The sequence below is a fragment of the Malaclemys terrapin genome, chromosome 1, assembly GCF_027887155.1.
Source record: "Malaclemys terrapin pileata isolate rMalTer1 chromosome 1, rMalTer1.hap1, whole genome shotgun sequence".
NCBI lineage: Eukaryota > Metazoa > Chordata > Testudines > Emydidae > Malaclemys > Malaclemys terrapin.
Window position 1 is genome coordinate 127740138 of NC_071505.1, and position 14491 is coordinate 127754628.

Genomic DNA, 14491 nt, shown 5'->3' on the forward strand with positions numbered 1-14491 from the left:
GAATTACATAGGCTTTAGGCACAAAGGAAACTTTTTAGCATATTTCTATGTGCAGAGATAGGAGCACTCTTAAGTTTCTTAAAGTACCTCTTGTGAATTCTATGGCTGAAGCAGAGCAGAATGGTTACGACAGCCTCAGGCCATTTTGAAGAGATTCTTATAGTACAGAAGAATGCTTCCATCCATGTATACAAACATTATTAAGCAAGATTTCCAAAAAATTTTTAAAATGTTTAAAATATAAGGGGCAGAATTTAACTGTTTTGAATCTGAGACACTTATCAGAATAATAGATATTTCACTCCAAAAAGAGCTACATGTCAATTAGCTTCCTATGATCCCCATGCATTAATTATTGGCAACAGGTGAGGCAGGAACACCCACCTTAAAATTAATGCATGTGGTTTTAATACTGAGAGCGAATCCTAACTCACTGAGGAGTGAAACAACCATCTTCACTTGCTGCAACCATGTCTCTGATCTCAGATTTTACACTTACAGCATCCTTGCTCATCTGAGCTGTCACTGCAGTCCAAGTTGTGATCACATTTCTTGTTTTTCCCAATGCACTGGCCACTGGTGCAGCGGAATTGATCGGTTAAACAAAGCACTGGAGGGGAGAAAAATGTCCAGAAATGTTCAATGTCAGATATTCACGAAAACAAAGACAGGTGATCAGGTTCTGTAGGAGGGTAATACACTGATGACCTGAGAATGTTATTTCCTATTTGCAGGTTACTAAATATGGTATCTTGGGCTGAATGAACTCAGAGGCAGAAGGCCATGGTGTTTATAGGAAATAAACCCAGAATACAATTAACAGGAAGCACACAAGTTATAATTACTATTAACTTTAGCCATTAAATATTTGAATTTTGAACGAGAGAAAAGAATTAAGTTACAAAAACTTATCAAGCTGCTAAAAGATAGTTACTTCTTTTCGAAGAGGTCACAAATTCCTTCCAACACTCTCAACAGACCCTTACTCTTCCTAACATATCTTTCTACTGTGTATGGTCATTGTATGGTTATCTAGAAATCTAAACAGAACAGTAATTATTCAAATACCTGCACTCTGGGTAATAATGGCTGTCAACTGATAAGAGTACATTTCATATACGGTATGGTTGTGAAAACACTGTACAGTGATTATGTAAATAACAATCAATAAGAGTGCAAGGAATTGTAGGACTAGGGTGACAGAATGACAATATCTTGGCATATCCTGAACAAACCTCAGAGAATTAAAATAAACTTAATTCAATAAAGTTAAACCTTATTGAATTAGAGTTAATTCCTTTGGGGTACATTGTATTAAAAATGCAATAATGTATGTGCTATTGTAGAACTGAATGTACCTTCTCTAGTGGGGGGGAGGGGATGCGAGCGAACGTCCTCTGTTATCAGCTTTGAAAGCTGTTGGGGGAGATATGCATACACTAGTTCATATTGGACTCTCAGGACCAACAGACAAAGAAAAGACTTTTGGATTTTAAAAAAACAAAACAAAACAAAACAACGGCTGACTCCGGGGCCTTCTTCCTGATCCAGCAAATGGACAGGACTCCTGGTTCATGGAGGGCCCCAATCCTCAAGGGAGGATTGGCAGGCCTTGGCCTACTGAGGCCTCATAAACCTGTGTGGTTGGTTCTGAAATGAAGCTCTGATGAAATTGTAACCACAAGGAAACCCCTAGGGTGGGGTGATGCCTGGTAAGCTTATTAGCCGGTATGCAGGCTCTTTTATTGTTTTTAATAGGATTTCTCTGTAACGCTTTTTACCTTAAGAATAAAGTAAGCTCGCTTAGATACAGCTATGTGATAACTTAAATCTGTAGCAATCACTCCGCCATCTGCCTCTGAAGAGGAAGCAAGCAGATTGTCCTTGCTGGAAATATATATAGCAAAGGCAGGGAACTGTGCAGCCTGAAAACACGCCAGGCAGAATGGAGTAAGACGTGGGCCTCTGCCCAGAAAGGCGACATCTAGGGAGCTGGAAGTTAAGAGTTGGTGCCCTTGCTGAACCACTGAGGGGAAATACAGGTACAGCTGCCCTGAATAGTGACATATCGGAAATAATATTCTTATTTTCATTAGTAACCGGTGAGCTTTCTTTCTCATACTAATCAGACAGGACAACGCCATATCAGTATGACTTTTTTAAACCATCTGAAACTCTGCAGCCAGAAGTTTCTCATCCTAGAAACAAGTTATCAACAGAATCAGAATTTAATGATGTGAAAGACTGAATCACTTTGGCAGTACTGGTAGTGGATATGGAGACTTTCATTCCAAATCAGTCAGCTTGTTGAAATCTGGCCTAGGTCATTAGTTTCCTAAATCATTCCCAACTGAATGCTGGCTTAGGGCCTGTATTCTCAGCCCTCGTAATAGCAACTGACTTTAAAAGCAGTCCCTTTAGATTCAGAAGTTTTTAAAGGCCTCAGAAGAGGAAACTGATTGAATGGATGTGGAAAAATGGCTATCCCCTCACGCTCAGAAGTAGCCCCTCCAGGCCAAGGCTGAGACATACTGGCAGGGCAGTCAGATGGAGGACGACGGCTTACCAGTGTTACACTTGTTTTACTGACACAGGACTTCAGATTCCAAGCAACTGCTAACCAACATGAAAATTCATTTAATTTAGAGAAAAAAAACCTCTAAGACTACAAAAATTGGAGGCTGTTCACATTTGGTTACTCCCCATAACCATCTCTGCATGCTGCCTTTTGTTGGAGTTTGCAGGTGGAGGACATCTCTCTCATCCGTCTGCATTCTCACTCATCCACACCCACACCCACTTTAAATTCCATTGTAGTCAGATATTATATAATAAATGAATATGAATCTAGTTTTCCCACAGTTTCCATTAGTCAGTAAGAGGTATTCGAACAGCTATCTCAGCATACAAATAAACCAAAACTAAGACCAATGCGTTGAGATTTTTAGAGCTTGAAATAAAATAATATCTCATTCTTAAATAGCATCAGTAGATTGCAAAGTGCTTTACAAAGGAGGTCAGTTTCGTTATCCCCATTTTACAGTTGGGGAAACTGAGACAGAGGTGGAATGACTTGCCCAAGCTCACACAGCAAACAAGTGGCAAAGCTGGGAATTGTATCAAGACCCTCTGGCTCCTAATCTAGTGCTCTATCAACCAGGAGCCAGGTATTTAGGTTGATAGAGCACTCAGGATAGTGCCTAATTCCAAGCATCCACTATACCTTCACAGTTCTTCTCATCTGAGTTGTCCTGGCAATTTGCCTCTCCATTGCACCGGAGGGTGCTGTCTATGCACTGTCCGCTTTCACACTGGAACTGGGAGTCTGAACAGACAGGGCAGTTCTTTTCATCACTATGGTCTTCGCATTCAGTGAATCCATCACAGCGCCAGGCCACTGGGATGCAGTCAATCTCCCCCGTGAAACAGGTGAACTGCTGAGGGGAGCATGTTGGGGGTTCTTTGAAAAAAAAAAAAAAAAAAAAAGCAAAAACAAACCCAAAGGAACACATCATTAATCCATATTTACAAGCAGCACATCTTAAAGGAGAGAGGTAGGAGAACCCAACTATTTGACAAACATACCCCAGGCAAGGTATTTCCCACCCCCCTCAGTGATTTGAACAGCTCTGAGCTTCATATGCCAGAGTGCAGGCTCATGTAACTGGAGTACAATCTGGAACGAAGAGAGGATGAAGAAACATATGCATGCAAAATTCAAAGGACAATACTCCACGCTCTCCGCCCTTTCCAACAGCACAGTATACCCTTCCCTTGTACTTCATTAAGTCTTCAAAGGTTTTCACTTGAAGTCAACACGCGAAGAGTGTTTCTCTTCCTTTTTTCCCCCCTTTCCCGCAATCTGACTGTGTACACAAAAAATGGCTCGCTTTCTTTTTAATGTTCAACAATAATTGTATAGAAAACATTAAAAGGATATAATGTGCTGCAGATGGATGTGCTGTGACTCAATGTCTAGTTATGTGCCCTCTATAACTGTGTTCAGTCAAACTTGTTTTAAAAAGACAAAAAAATTGCTCCATTATGTCAACTCCTGCTATCTCCACACAGCTGTTAGCAGTTATTTAACATTTACTACAGTAACTGTTAATCTTATGTAGTAAGCGTGCTTTTTTTTTTTTTTTTTTTTAAACTAAGAGGCCCTTTTTTGGCCTAACATTAAGTTTGCACTCAGAAAATATCTGGATTATGTTAGTTCTTTTTCCACTGGGTGACCACATGTCGCCTCGCTGGCTACAGCAAATCCACTCAAAATGTCAACAGAAAGAGAATGAAGCTCCTGAGCTCTCCTCTCCTTCCTGGAACCAGCAGGGCCTGGCCAGAGAGGCAGCATCTTGCATTGCTCTATGACGACTCCCCGGCAGCCGGAGTTTGGAATGGTGTGCATGGGATGATTTTGAAGACGGAAATGAAAAGGAAGAAGGAAGGATAGATGGTATACAAAGCAGAAGATCCCAGAATCAGAAAAATCTACAACAATTTGGGGAAGCAATTTGCTATTTTAAAAATTCAGTGCAAGAACTATTGATCCTCCGCCTCTTGCTTTCAATCTGTGTGTGTGTGAATTTAACAGAGGCAAGAAGTTGACAAATCAACACCCCAGAGACTGAAGTCCTCTGTTTAGCCACAGATCAGGTACAACAAAGAAAAGAGAAGTTCCAGTTCCCTTCACGTATTCTGCCTAAATTCTCATCTAGAAGAGCCACCACCTCATGGGTGAGTCAGTCCTTGGCCTCTGTTGAGAATACCGCCAAGGATGCTAATTACTCACCTCTGGGGTGGTGCCAAGGAGTAGACTGAAAAACTCATTTGTACTTACTATTTATACTTATTGCAAAATTATGAGCCCCTAAATTGAACCTGCCTGAGGTAGTTCCGACAATTTTTTCTATCAAATGGTTTTCAGGGCTTTTGGAGTCTTACTGTACCCAATGTGATTTTTATTTTTTACAAGCCACTTAGGCAAGGTTCACAAAAACAGTGCTCTGTGCTCCCTCTGCTGGCTCTTTAGCAGCAGCTAACTTAAAAATACCTCTCACCAAGAGCTATGTGTTTAGCATTGGTGGTCCTGGGGAAGCCACACAAAAGCGTTGTGGTGTGCTTTAAAATAGTAGAGAACATAGCATTGGTTAAACAAAACAAGCCCCATTAATTTCAGCTGTTTTCAAAGCCACCTGTGTGTCAAATAGAAAATGTCACACCAACAAAGGCAGGGAGGGGGGAACCGCTCAGCTTTCTCAGATGGTATTACAGACCATTGAATAAAAATAACCTGAAATAACTCCTTTTAGTTACTATGGGCAAATGGAAATCTGTATATTGAAAAGCCTTCTCGCCTCAGAGTTAATTAACAACATTCACTGGGACAGGTTCAGTTGTGGAGCTATGTGAAGAGACCAAAATGGTAACCAGATACTCGGTGTGAAAAAGCATTGTTCAAGATATCTCATGCAGCAAAACTTGTCCTCTCATGCCACTGGCTTTTCCCCCTCCAGAACTGCTCCCAGATTGAAGCATGTGGCTAACATGAAGGCCATCCTACCACATGTTAGGGGCTCAACTAAGGAAATGCAGACAACTGGAAGGACTTACCTCCACAGGATAGTTCATCCTGAAGCAGAACAAGGTGCACCGGACAAGAACACCGGGTTGTACCGTCACCCTTCACAATACAAATGTGCGAACACCCGCCATTGTCTTGAGAACAAGGATGCTGTCCTGCAATTTATAAACAAGATCTTTATGCAATATAACCTCAAACCCACATGTCTGGTTGAGATTATTTAGAGAGAAGAAATTAATTGCTAAAGCTTGGGGAAAAAATAATCCAGATTTACGTATTCAGGCCCTGATCCCATAATGAGCTCAGATGGGGTAAATCCTGTGCACTTCTGCAGAACCCACTTGCTTCGGTGGGGCTTTGCATGGACACAGGAGGTTCACCTGCATGGAGCTCATTATGACAATGGCCTGCCTCCCTTTCTCCCTTCCCGAATGGAAAACCTTCTGGACAAGCAGCTCCAGAGTGTATCTAATTATTTGTGATCTGAAGCATCATAAAAAAAAAAAAAAAATCATGCAGTGCAACCTTTTAAAAACAGTAAACAAAACTGGTAAAATAAAGGTTGTTTCTTGGGAAAGATGGAATTAGTTCTGGAGGACTACAACAAAGGTACCATGAATTTAATACTGCACTCTCTCTCTCTCTCTCTCTCTCTCTCTCAGCCATTAAAAAAAAAAAGCAGCAAACTTTTCTGATTTACAAAGTCTGAAGCATTTGCACTGCCTCTAAAACTCAAATGAATATGCTCTAGATAAATATGTCTTTTCATTTTAATGTTTAATAAGGATACCCTGTTTCTTCTTGAAATTCTTGACAGATTTACTGTGATTAATGGCAAACAAAGCCAGTAGTCGTCTGCTTTAATTAATATCCCCAGACAGTTTCCTAAAAAAATTCTCCAGTTCAAAGCACACATCATACTTATGTTAACGTGATTGCTTCCTCTATGATGGCTGTGGCTCCACTTGGCTGCACCCATCTCCAGCCATCCCCCCATTCATTTCAAGTTAGTAAAAGTTTGTGCCCTTGAAAAAAAAATCTTTAAAAACTATTTGAGCATATTTACTCCTGGTGAAAGGGGCTGAAGTCCTCTAAACAGACAAAGCATGTGGCAAGCTAAGCTTCACTACTCCACCCCATGAATGGGCCACAGCCCTGATCCAAAGGAACCTCCATCAGGTTGATGGTATTTTAGTCTCTATATCCATTCAATCCTTGGTGTCTGTCATAGGACTACCTATAAGGTTGCCCATTAAGGTATGTCTACACTGGAGCTGGAAGGTATAATTTCTAGCTCACGGAGACCTGCACTATTTCCTTCTGATCAAGCTAGCGGGCTAAAAATCAAAGCGCACTTGCAGTAGTGCAAGCAGGGGAAGGGACTAGCCGCCCCAAGTATGTACCTAGGCTCTTCGACAGGATCATAACTCAGGGCAGCTAGCCCCTCCAGCCGCTCGCACCACCATGGCTTCCCTTCTCTTTAGTGTGCCAGCTCAATCAGAGCTAACATGCACATGTCTCCTCAAGCTGGGAATCACACCTTCCAGCTCTAGTGTAGACACACCTTGAGTGACAAACCACGATAGTGGTTTTTGTGATGGTCTCCTATCCACTAGGACTTGTACTAAGAAAACTCCACACAGGCCCCTTATCAGCCTTTTGGCCACTACTGATCTGGGGTGGATTTAAATCAGTGACATAGGAAGAAACGTCTCCCTATGCCATTAATAATCCTCTGTTGCGCCACTTCCCACCCTTAACCCCACACTCCCTATTGTTTCTTGGTAATGGGGATGGTACTTACTGTATTCCTGGATGTTTAGCTCTTTAACTGCATGTATGTCGCTGAGCTGTGCAATACGAGCCTGGACTTTTGTACGTCCTTCTCGACCAGTCATGTCAATTTTTTCAATCATTTGCTGTTGCTTGTCAATCCAGTACAGCCAGTTTTCAAATACTGTGAGCCCAACGGGTTGCAAGATATTGGAGTCTTCTAAAACTATTCGATTCGCCCCTTTGGAAAGGAGGTTGTGGTTTAACAATTGGAAGAGACCGAGATATCATCATGAACATATTTTACATAGATACAAATATGTATATTTTATACACACTCACAGTCCAATGTCCTCAGTAGCTGTCTGGATTTAAATTCTGCAGCCAGATACCCAACCTGCACAGGTGTGCTGTGTATAGAGTGAAAGCTCCAAGGTAGCTTCAGGGTAACCCAAAAAAATTGAAGGTGTTTTTAATTTTATATTATAGCGAGTAGTACAATGACCATAGTACCACATGTGTTACTGATTCAACTTTTTCATTTTGTACTGCAAATTGTACTGTACTGATGAGGTATAACTGCATTCTAGAAGTAGTTAGATGTTCCAACTGCTGGAAGGGTAGAGAAAAAGTGGGTATAAGGTATAAGAACGGCCAAACGGGGCCAGACCAATAGTTAATCTAGCCCAGTACCCTGTTTTCCGACAACACCAGCTGCTTCAGAGGGAATGAACAGAACCGATAATCACTGAGGGATCCATCCCATCGTCTACTCCCGGTTTCTGGCAATCAGAGGCTAGGGACACCCGGAGCATGGGATCGCATCCCTTACCATCTTAGCTAATAGCCACTGATGGATCTGTTCCCGTTAACTTATCTAATTTTTTTTTAACCCCATTATAGCTTTGGCCTTCACAACATCCCCTGGCAATGAGTTCCACAGGTAGACTGCATTCCATGCTTAATTTGTACCAGGGCTTGCCTGGGCTGAGCCCCGGCATCTCTAGGCTCTTCTGTGTATCTTTTCCAATTCTAATATATATTTTTTTAAATGGGGTGACTAGAACTGCACACAGTATTCAAAATGTGAGCATACCATGGATTTATATAGAGGCAATATGATATTTTCTGTCTTATTATCTCTCTTTCCTAATGGTTCCTAACGTTCTGTTAGCTTTTTTGACTGCTGCTACACATTAAATGGATGTTTTCAGAGAAATATTCACAAGGACTCCAAGATCGCTTTCTTGAGTCTTAACGACTAATTTAGACCCCATCACAGTTGAGATTAGGTTTTCCAATGTGCATTTCTTAGTACTTATCAACACTGAACTTCATCTGCCATTTTGTTGCCCAGTGACCCAGTTTTGTAAGATCCCTTTGTAAGTCTTTGCAATCTGCTTTGGATTTAACTATCTTCAGTAATTTTGTATCATCTGCTAATTTTGCCACCTGACAGTTTACCCATTTTTCAAGACCCTTTATGAATATGTTGAACAGCACTGGTTCCAGTACAGATTCCCAAGGGACACTGCTATTTACCTCTCTCCATTCTGAAAATTGGTAATTTATTCCTACCCTTTGTTTCCTGTCTTTTAACCAGTTACTGATCCAGGAGAGGACCTTCCCTATTATCCTATGACTGCTTAGGCTGCTTAAGAGCCTTTGGTGAGGGATCTTGTCAAATGCTGGTACACCATATCCACTGGATCACCCTTGTTTTTTGACCCCCTCAAAGAATTCTAATAGATTGGTGAGGCATGATTTCCCTTTTACAAAAGCCATGTTGACTCTTCCCCCAACAAATTGTGTTCATTTAAGTGTCTAATAATTTTGTTCTTTATTACAGTTTCAACCAATTTACCTGGTACTGAAGTTAGGCTTACTGGCCGGTAATTGCCAGGATTGCCTCTGGAGCCTTATTTTAAATTTGGTGTCATTAGCTATCTGCCAGTTATCTGGTACAGAAGCTGATTTAAATGATAAGTTACACATCAGAGTTAGTAGTTCTGCAATTTCATATCCGAGTCCCTTCAGAACTCTTGGGTGAATGCCATCTGGTCCTGGTGAATTATTACTGTTAAATTTATCAATTTGTTCCAAAACCTTCTCTACTGACACCTCAATCTGGGACAGTTCCTCAGTTTTGTCATCTAATAAGAATGGCTCAGGTGTGGGAATCTCCCTGCATCAGTCTTCACGGCAGAGGATGTGAAAGAATTCAATTAGCTTTTCCGCAATGGCCGTACTTTCCTGGAACACCCCTTAAGCACCTCAATTGTCCAGTAGCACCACTGATTGTTTGGAAGGTTTCCTGCATCTGATGTACTTAACATTTTTTTGCTGTTAGTTTTTGAGTCTTTGGGTAGCTGGTCTTCAAATTCTTTTTTGTCCTGCCTAATTATATTTTTATATTTGCCATGCCAGAATTTATGCTCATTTCTATTTTCCTCAGTAGGATTTAACTTGCAATTTTAAAGGATGCATTTTTGCCTCTAACCACTACTTTTACTTTGTTGTTTAGCCATGGTAACGCATTTTTTATTTGCTTACTATGTTTTTTTAATTTTAAAATATGTTTAATTTAATTTGAGTCTATTATAGTGTTTTTAAAAAGTTTCCATGCAGCTTGCAAGCATTTCACTTTTGTGACTATAGCTTTTAATTTCCGTTTAACTAGAGTCCTCATTTTTGTGTAGTTCCCCTTTCTGAAGTTAAATGCTACTGTGGTGGGCTTCTTTGCTGTTTTCTCTCCCACAAGGATGTTAAATTTAATTACATTATGGTCGTTATTACCAAGTGGTTCAGCTATAAGGCAATTTGGGGTTTTGGCTCTCATGAGGTGATTAAGATTTTTGGCAAAGAGGAGGGGAAGTACTCCCGTCCCCCATCCCTTGTGGAAAGGATCAACAGCAATTTTAAGTTTTGTGCATGGGCTTGAACTCTTTGGACTGTCTTCATCAGGGGGAAAAAAGGGGGTGGTATTGATTTGTATTCACTAATATGATGTAAAATCCTAGGGAAGACAAGGCACGTTGTAGTTTTCACACTGGTTAGTAGGAAAATGTAAATCCTCAACTCCCTCATAGTCTAACTCAACCTGAAAACTTGTGTGAAAACTATAAACTGGGTTTTTATTTTGTGTTAGTTAATTTGAGTTAGGGAATATACCGTTTTTCCCAGTGAAGACTCCCTCTCAGTTCTCTATATTAGCAATCCTCGACAGCGACCAGAAGAAGCACATTAGTTGAATGTTTAAGCTACAGTGATAGGCACTTAATTATTTAACAGCACTGACTTTTAAATAGTCATTATTAGATTTCAGAGTTAAAATTCCATTCAGATGAAAGGGAGCACAATTCAGACTTGTCTCATACTTGCTGAAGATGGCCTGCAAACTTAGTCTGCACCACTTTACATTGACTTTTTACATTTATTTTCTTCACAACTCTTGGGCTAGAAACTTATATTTTAACCCCCCCCCCCAAACTTAGATTACACTACACTGTGTAATTACGCTGTGAATTTGGTGACCTGTAAACAGATTCAATTAATTTATTATGCCCTGCACTTATGATTACTTTTACTCACACACACTCATCACAGGAACTAAAAGTATAGAGAACCCACAGCTGGAATGTTTGGATCCAAATCCAAACACTGCCAAACCTTCTGGGGTGTTCAGGTAATTTCTATCTGAAGCTTAAAAAAACCCAAAACAACAACAGTGCAGCAGGCAATAGCTTGTGAACATGTTCAACAACACTATGCTTTCCCAAAAAAGTAACTGACATTAAAAAAAAAAAAAAGACACTAGGACAGTGAACCACCACATATAAAAGGCTACCATTTTTTTTCAAGGAATGAGTGGCCAAGATTTGCTTTTGGGATCAAAAAGTTATTATTATAATGCCTGAACATTTTATTATTTCATAATCTCAAGTTTTCTATCCTTCAGTGTATGTTTATTAATATAAATAACTATGTTTTGCATTTTTATAGTATTTCCTTAGATGCTCTCACAGTGCTTTACAATAAGTTAAACTAATTATCATCTCCATTTTAAGATGGGCAAAGTGAGACACAGATAGGTGAAGTAGCTTGCCTGGTGTCTCAGTGATTAGCTGCTAGATTCTGGCCCGGTCTACACTTAAAACCTAGAGAGTGACTTTCCTACAGCCCACAGTAGTGTGAAAAATCCACATCTATGATTGCCTCAACCATGCTGACCCTTAACCCCCAGCACAGACACAGCTAGGTCAATGGAAGAATGATTCCATCAACCTAGCTACCGTTGCTCAGGGAATAGGAGTTCCTACAGCAACAGATAACCCCCCATCTTTCGCTGTAGTCTATGTCTATACTGTGGGGTTATGCTGTCATAGCTATGGTGCCATAGCTATACTGTACAGTGCCTGTAGTGTAGACTTGGCTCTGACACAGCACCTAGGAATCCTCCCCCCGTGGCTTTAAACTATAGACGGCACTTTCACTCCATGATCTGGAGCTACACCAGTGATGAATTTGGCCCTAGGAAAGATGCTGATGGATTATATAGAGGGATGTATCCAGCTTGATGCAGAAATTACTAGGTGAGGTTCTATGGCGTGTGTAATGCATGAGGTCAGCTAGATGACCATAATGGCCCCTTCTGGCCTTAAAATCTATGAGTATAAGTCATCTGTTGCGGGAACACTAGCTGTGAGATGCCAAGAAGGGGTGGAGATGCGGAGAAAGAGGACCTGAGAACGGGAAGTGTGACTGTTGAAGTCGACCTTTACAAAAATAAATGTTTCACTTTTTTTGGACAGAGTTCTTTTATGATCCAGTGAGGAGGTGGGGGATCGACATGACATTTCTCAACATATTGCAAAAACTTTTAGTTTAAAAATCTCAATCTCTTAAAGTATCTCAGTTTTTCACCCACATTTATGACCGAGTTTAATTTACTATTTGTGACTAAACCAAGACCGTGATATTTATCCTTCATATAAACAAGAAACCCTAAAGTGGGGACCACAAAGTTCACAAAGCATCCACTAGTCCCACCAGGAATGTTATAAAGAAAGTTCCTAAAGGTTTAGAAATCCAGGTTTGCTCAAGAATGAAACATGACTAACAGGACTTTTCTCCTGCCATTACTTCCCTTCTACACAGGGGGAAACTGACTGGAATAGCCGTGCCAGACTAGCTGCCTGTGTGGAAACACAATTCCAGAATACAAGTCAATGTATTCCAGAATAATTAATGTGTGTCCAAAATAAATTAATTATTCTGGAATATACTGACCTTTTATTCCAAACCAGTGTCCACATGACGAGCTATTCCAGTCCATTTCCCTGTGTAGACGAGCCTTCACTTATGTGAGAAGTCCAATCGACTTCAACGCGATTTCTATTATTAGGAAAACACAACTGGGCCGCAGGTATCTGTTGGGAGCATTGTCCTCTCTCCTATCCTATCCCATATGAAGCATGCTGTCTCTCTTTGTAAGAGTAGCAGCATCTGCAGACCCAGGAAGCAAGAGAGTTTTTAAGAACACACATGCAGAAAAATTATGCTCTCAGTTAAAAAAAAAAAAAGCCTATTAATCAGCATTCTTTCACTAGCAATCTGTCTCAGCAGTTAGGATTTACACGGATAATTGCTGTAACTTATCTTGCAGTACAAATGTCTAAAGAGGAGTGTTTTGGAAAGAAATTTCTCCATGTTTATGGAAGGAATGGTGAGGTTTTAATAAACAATACATAAAATCTGACAGCTGTTTTTTTTTTTAAAAAGTAAGATAATTATAAACCCACTCTTTTGTTTTTAAATTAACACCAGCCTTTGACTTTGGTGTTCTAAAAATTGACATAACAGATGCAAAAGGAGAAACAAGGAATGAGTAAGTTTCAGATGTCAGTTAAATCATGCTGAATCTGTGGTGGTCAAGGTCATCCAAGGATACATCATACGAAAATTTCAATGTTTTAATGCATTAAGTGTGATTAAGAGTCAGAGTTCTTTTTCTGAATCTTCCATTAACTTACTGTGTGTCATTGGGCAAATTGCTTACACTTGCAGTGTCTCGGAGTATGGCTACACTTGTGAGGTAGAGCGCATTAAAGCAGCCCCAGACGCCCTAACTCACAACCCATCCACACTGGCAAGGCACTTAGAGCGCCTGGACTCTGCAGCTGGAGCGCTCCTGGTAATCCACCTCCACGAAAAGCATAACGCTTGGTGCTCCTCGGCTGAAACACCCCAGCGTCAGTGTGACCGAGGTGTTGCATTACTGCGCTCTGATTGGCCTCCAGAAACGTCCCATAATCCCCTTAAGTCAAGTGGCCACTCTTGTCATTGTTTTGGAATTGGCTGCAGGAATGCGGCTATGCCCTTTCAAAACTCCATTTTTGACAGCCGACATGCTTGTCTGCTCTGGAACAAAGCAATGATTAGTGTGGAATGCTGCTTGCTGTGAGTGTGAGAGGGAAAGGCAAGAGGGAGGGGGGTCTGCTGCTGTCTGAATTTACAAGACAGCATGCTGACACACTCTCAGCCCCCCAAAAAACCACTCTCTCTCTCCCCCCACATACACACAACACACTCCCTATCACACTCCACCCCGCTCCACATTTGAAAAGCACCTTGCAGCCACTTACATGCTGGGATATCTACCACAATGCACTGCTCTCTGTGGCGTTGCAAGAGCTGCTAATGTGGCCATGCCAGTGTGCTTGAATCCGACTGTGTGGACACACTGCAATGCTTTTCCTACTGCACTCTCCAAGGGCTGGTTTAACTCACAGCGCTCTACATCTGCAAGTGTAGCCATGCCCTCAGACCCAATAATCTGTAAAACTGAAATACTACTTGTCCTATTATACAGACATGTTATGAAACTTAAATAGAAAACTGAAAGCAAATTGGTGTCGTTGGATGGAATGCACTACAGAATTCTAAAGCATTATTATATCATGAATGAGCATATATCAATGCAATATTATACTACCAAATTCATTTATTTTCCATCACCAATCTCTACTCTTACTCTCATATCTCATATCCGCATGCAGATGGGGGAACGGACATGCATCTGAAGTACAAGGACATAGACATTTCAGGGATTACATAGTTTATGTTGCCATAGGC

At 40.8% G+C, this 14491-nt stretch overlaps 1 protein-coding gene across 2 annotated transcripts in view; it reads right to left on the reverse strand.

Moving 5' to 3' along the window:
* The window catches only part of LRP6 (LDL receptor related protein 6), a 197294-nt gene that overhangs the window by 15835 nt on the left and 166968 nt on the right, over positions 1-14491 (reverse strand). For both annotated transcript variants that reach the window (XM_054038646.1, XM_054038639.1), the window contains 4 exons: positions 7389-7598; positions 5614-5739; positions 3224-3460; positions 500-610 (listed from right to left, as the gene is read on the reverse strand). In XM_054038646.1, coding sequence (XP_053894621.1) covers positions 500-610; positions 3224-3460; positions 5614-5739; positions 7389-7598 — 684 coding nt within the window. The remainder of the gene's footprint in view (positions 1-499; positions 611-3223; positions 3461-5613; positions 5740-7388; positions 7599-14491) is intronic.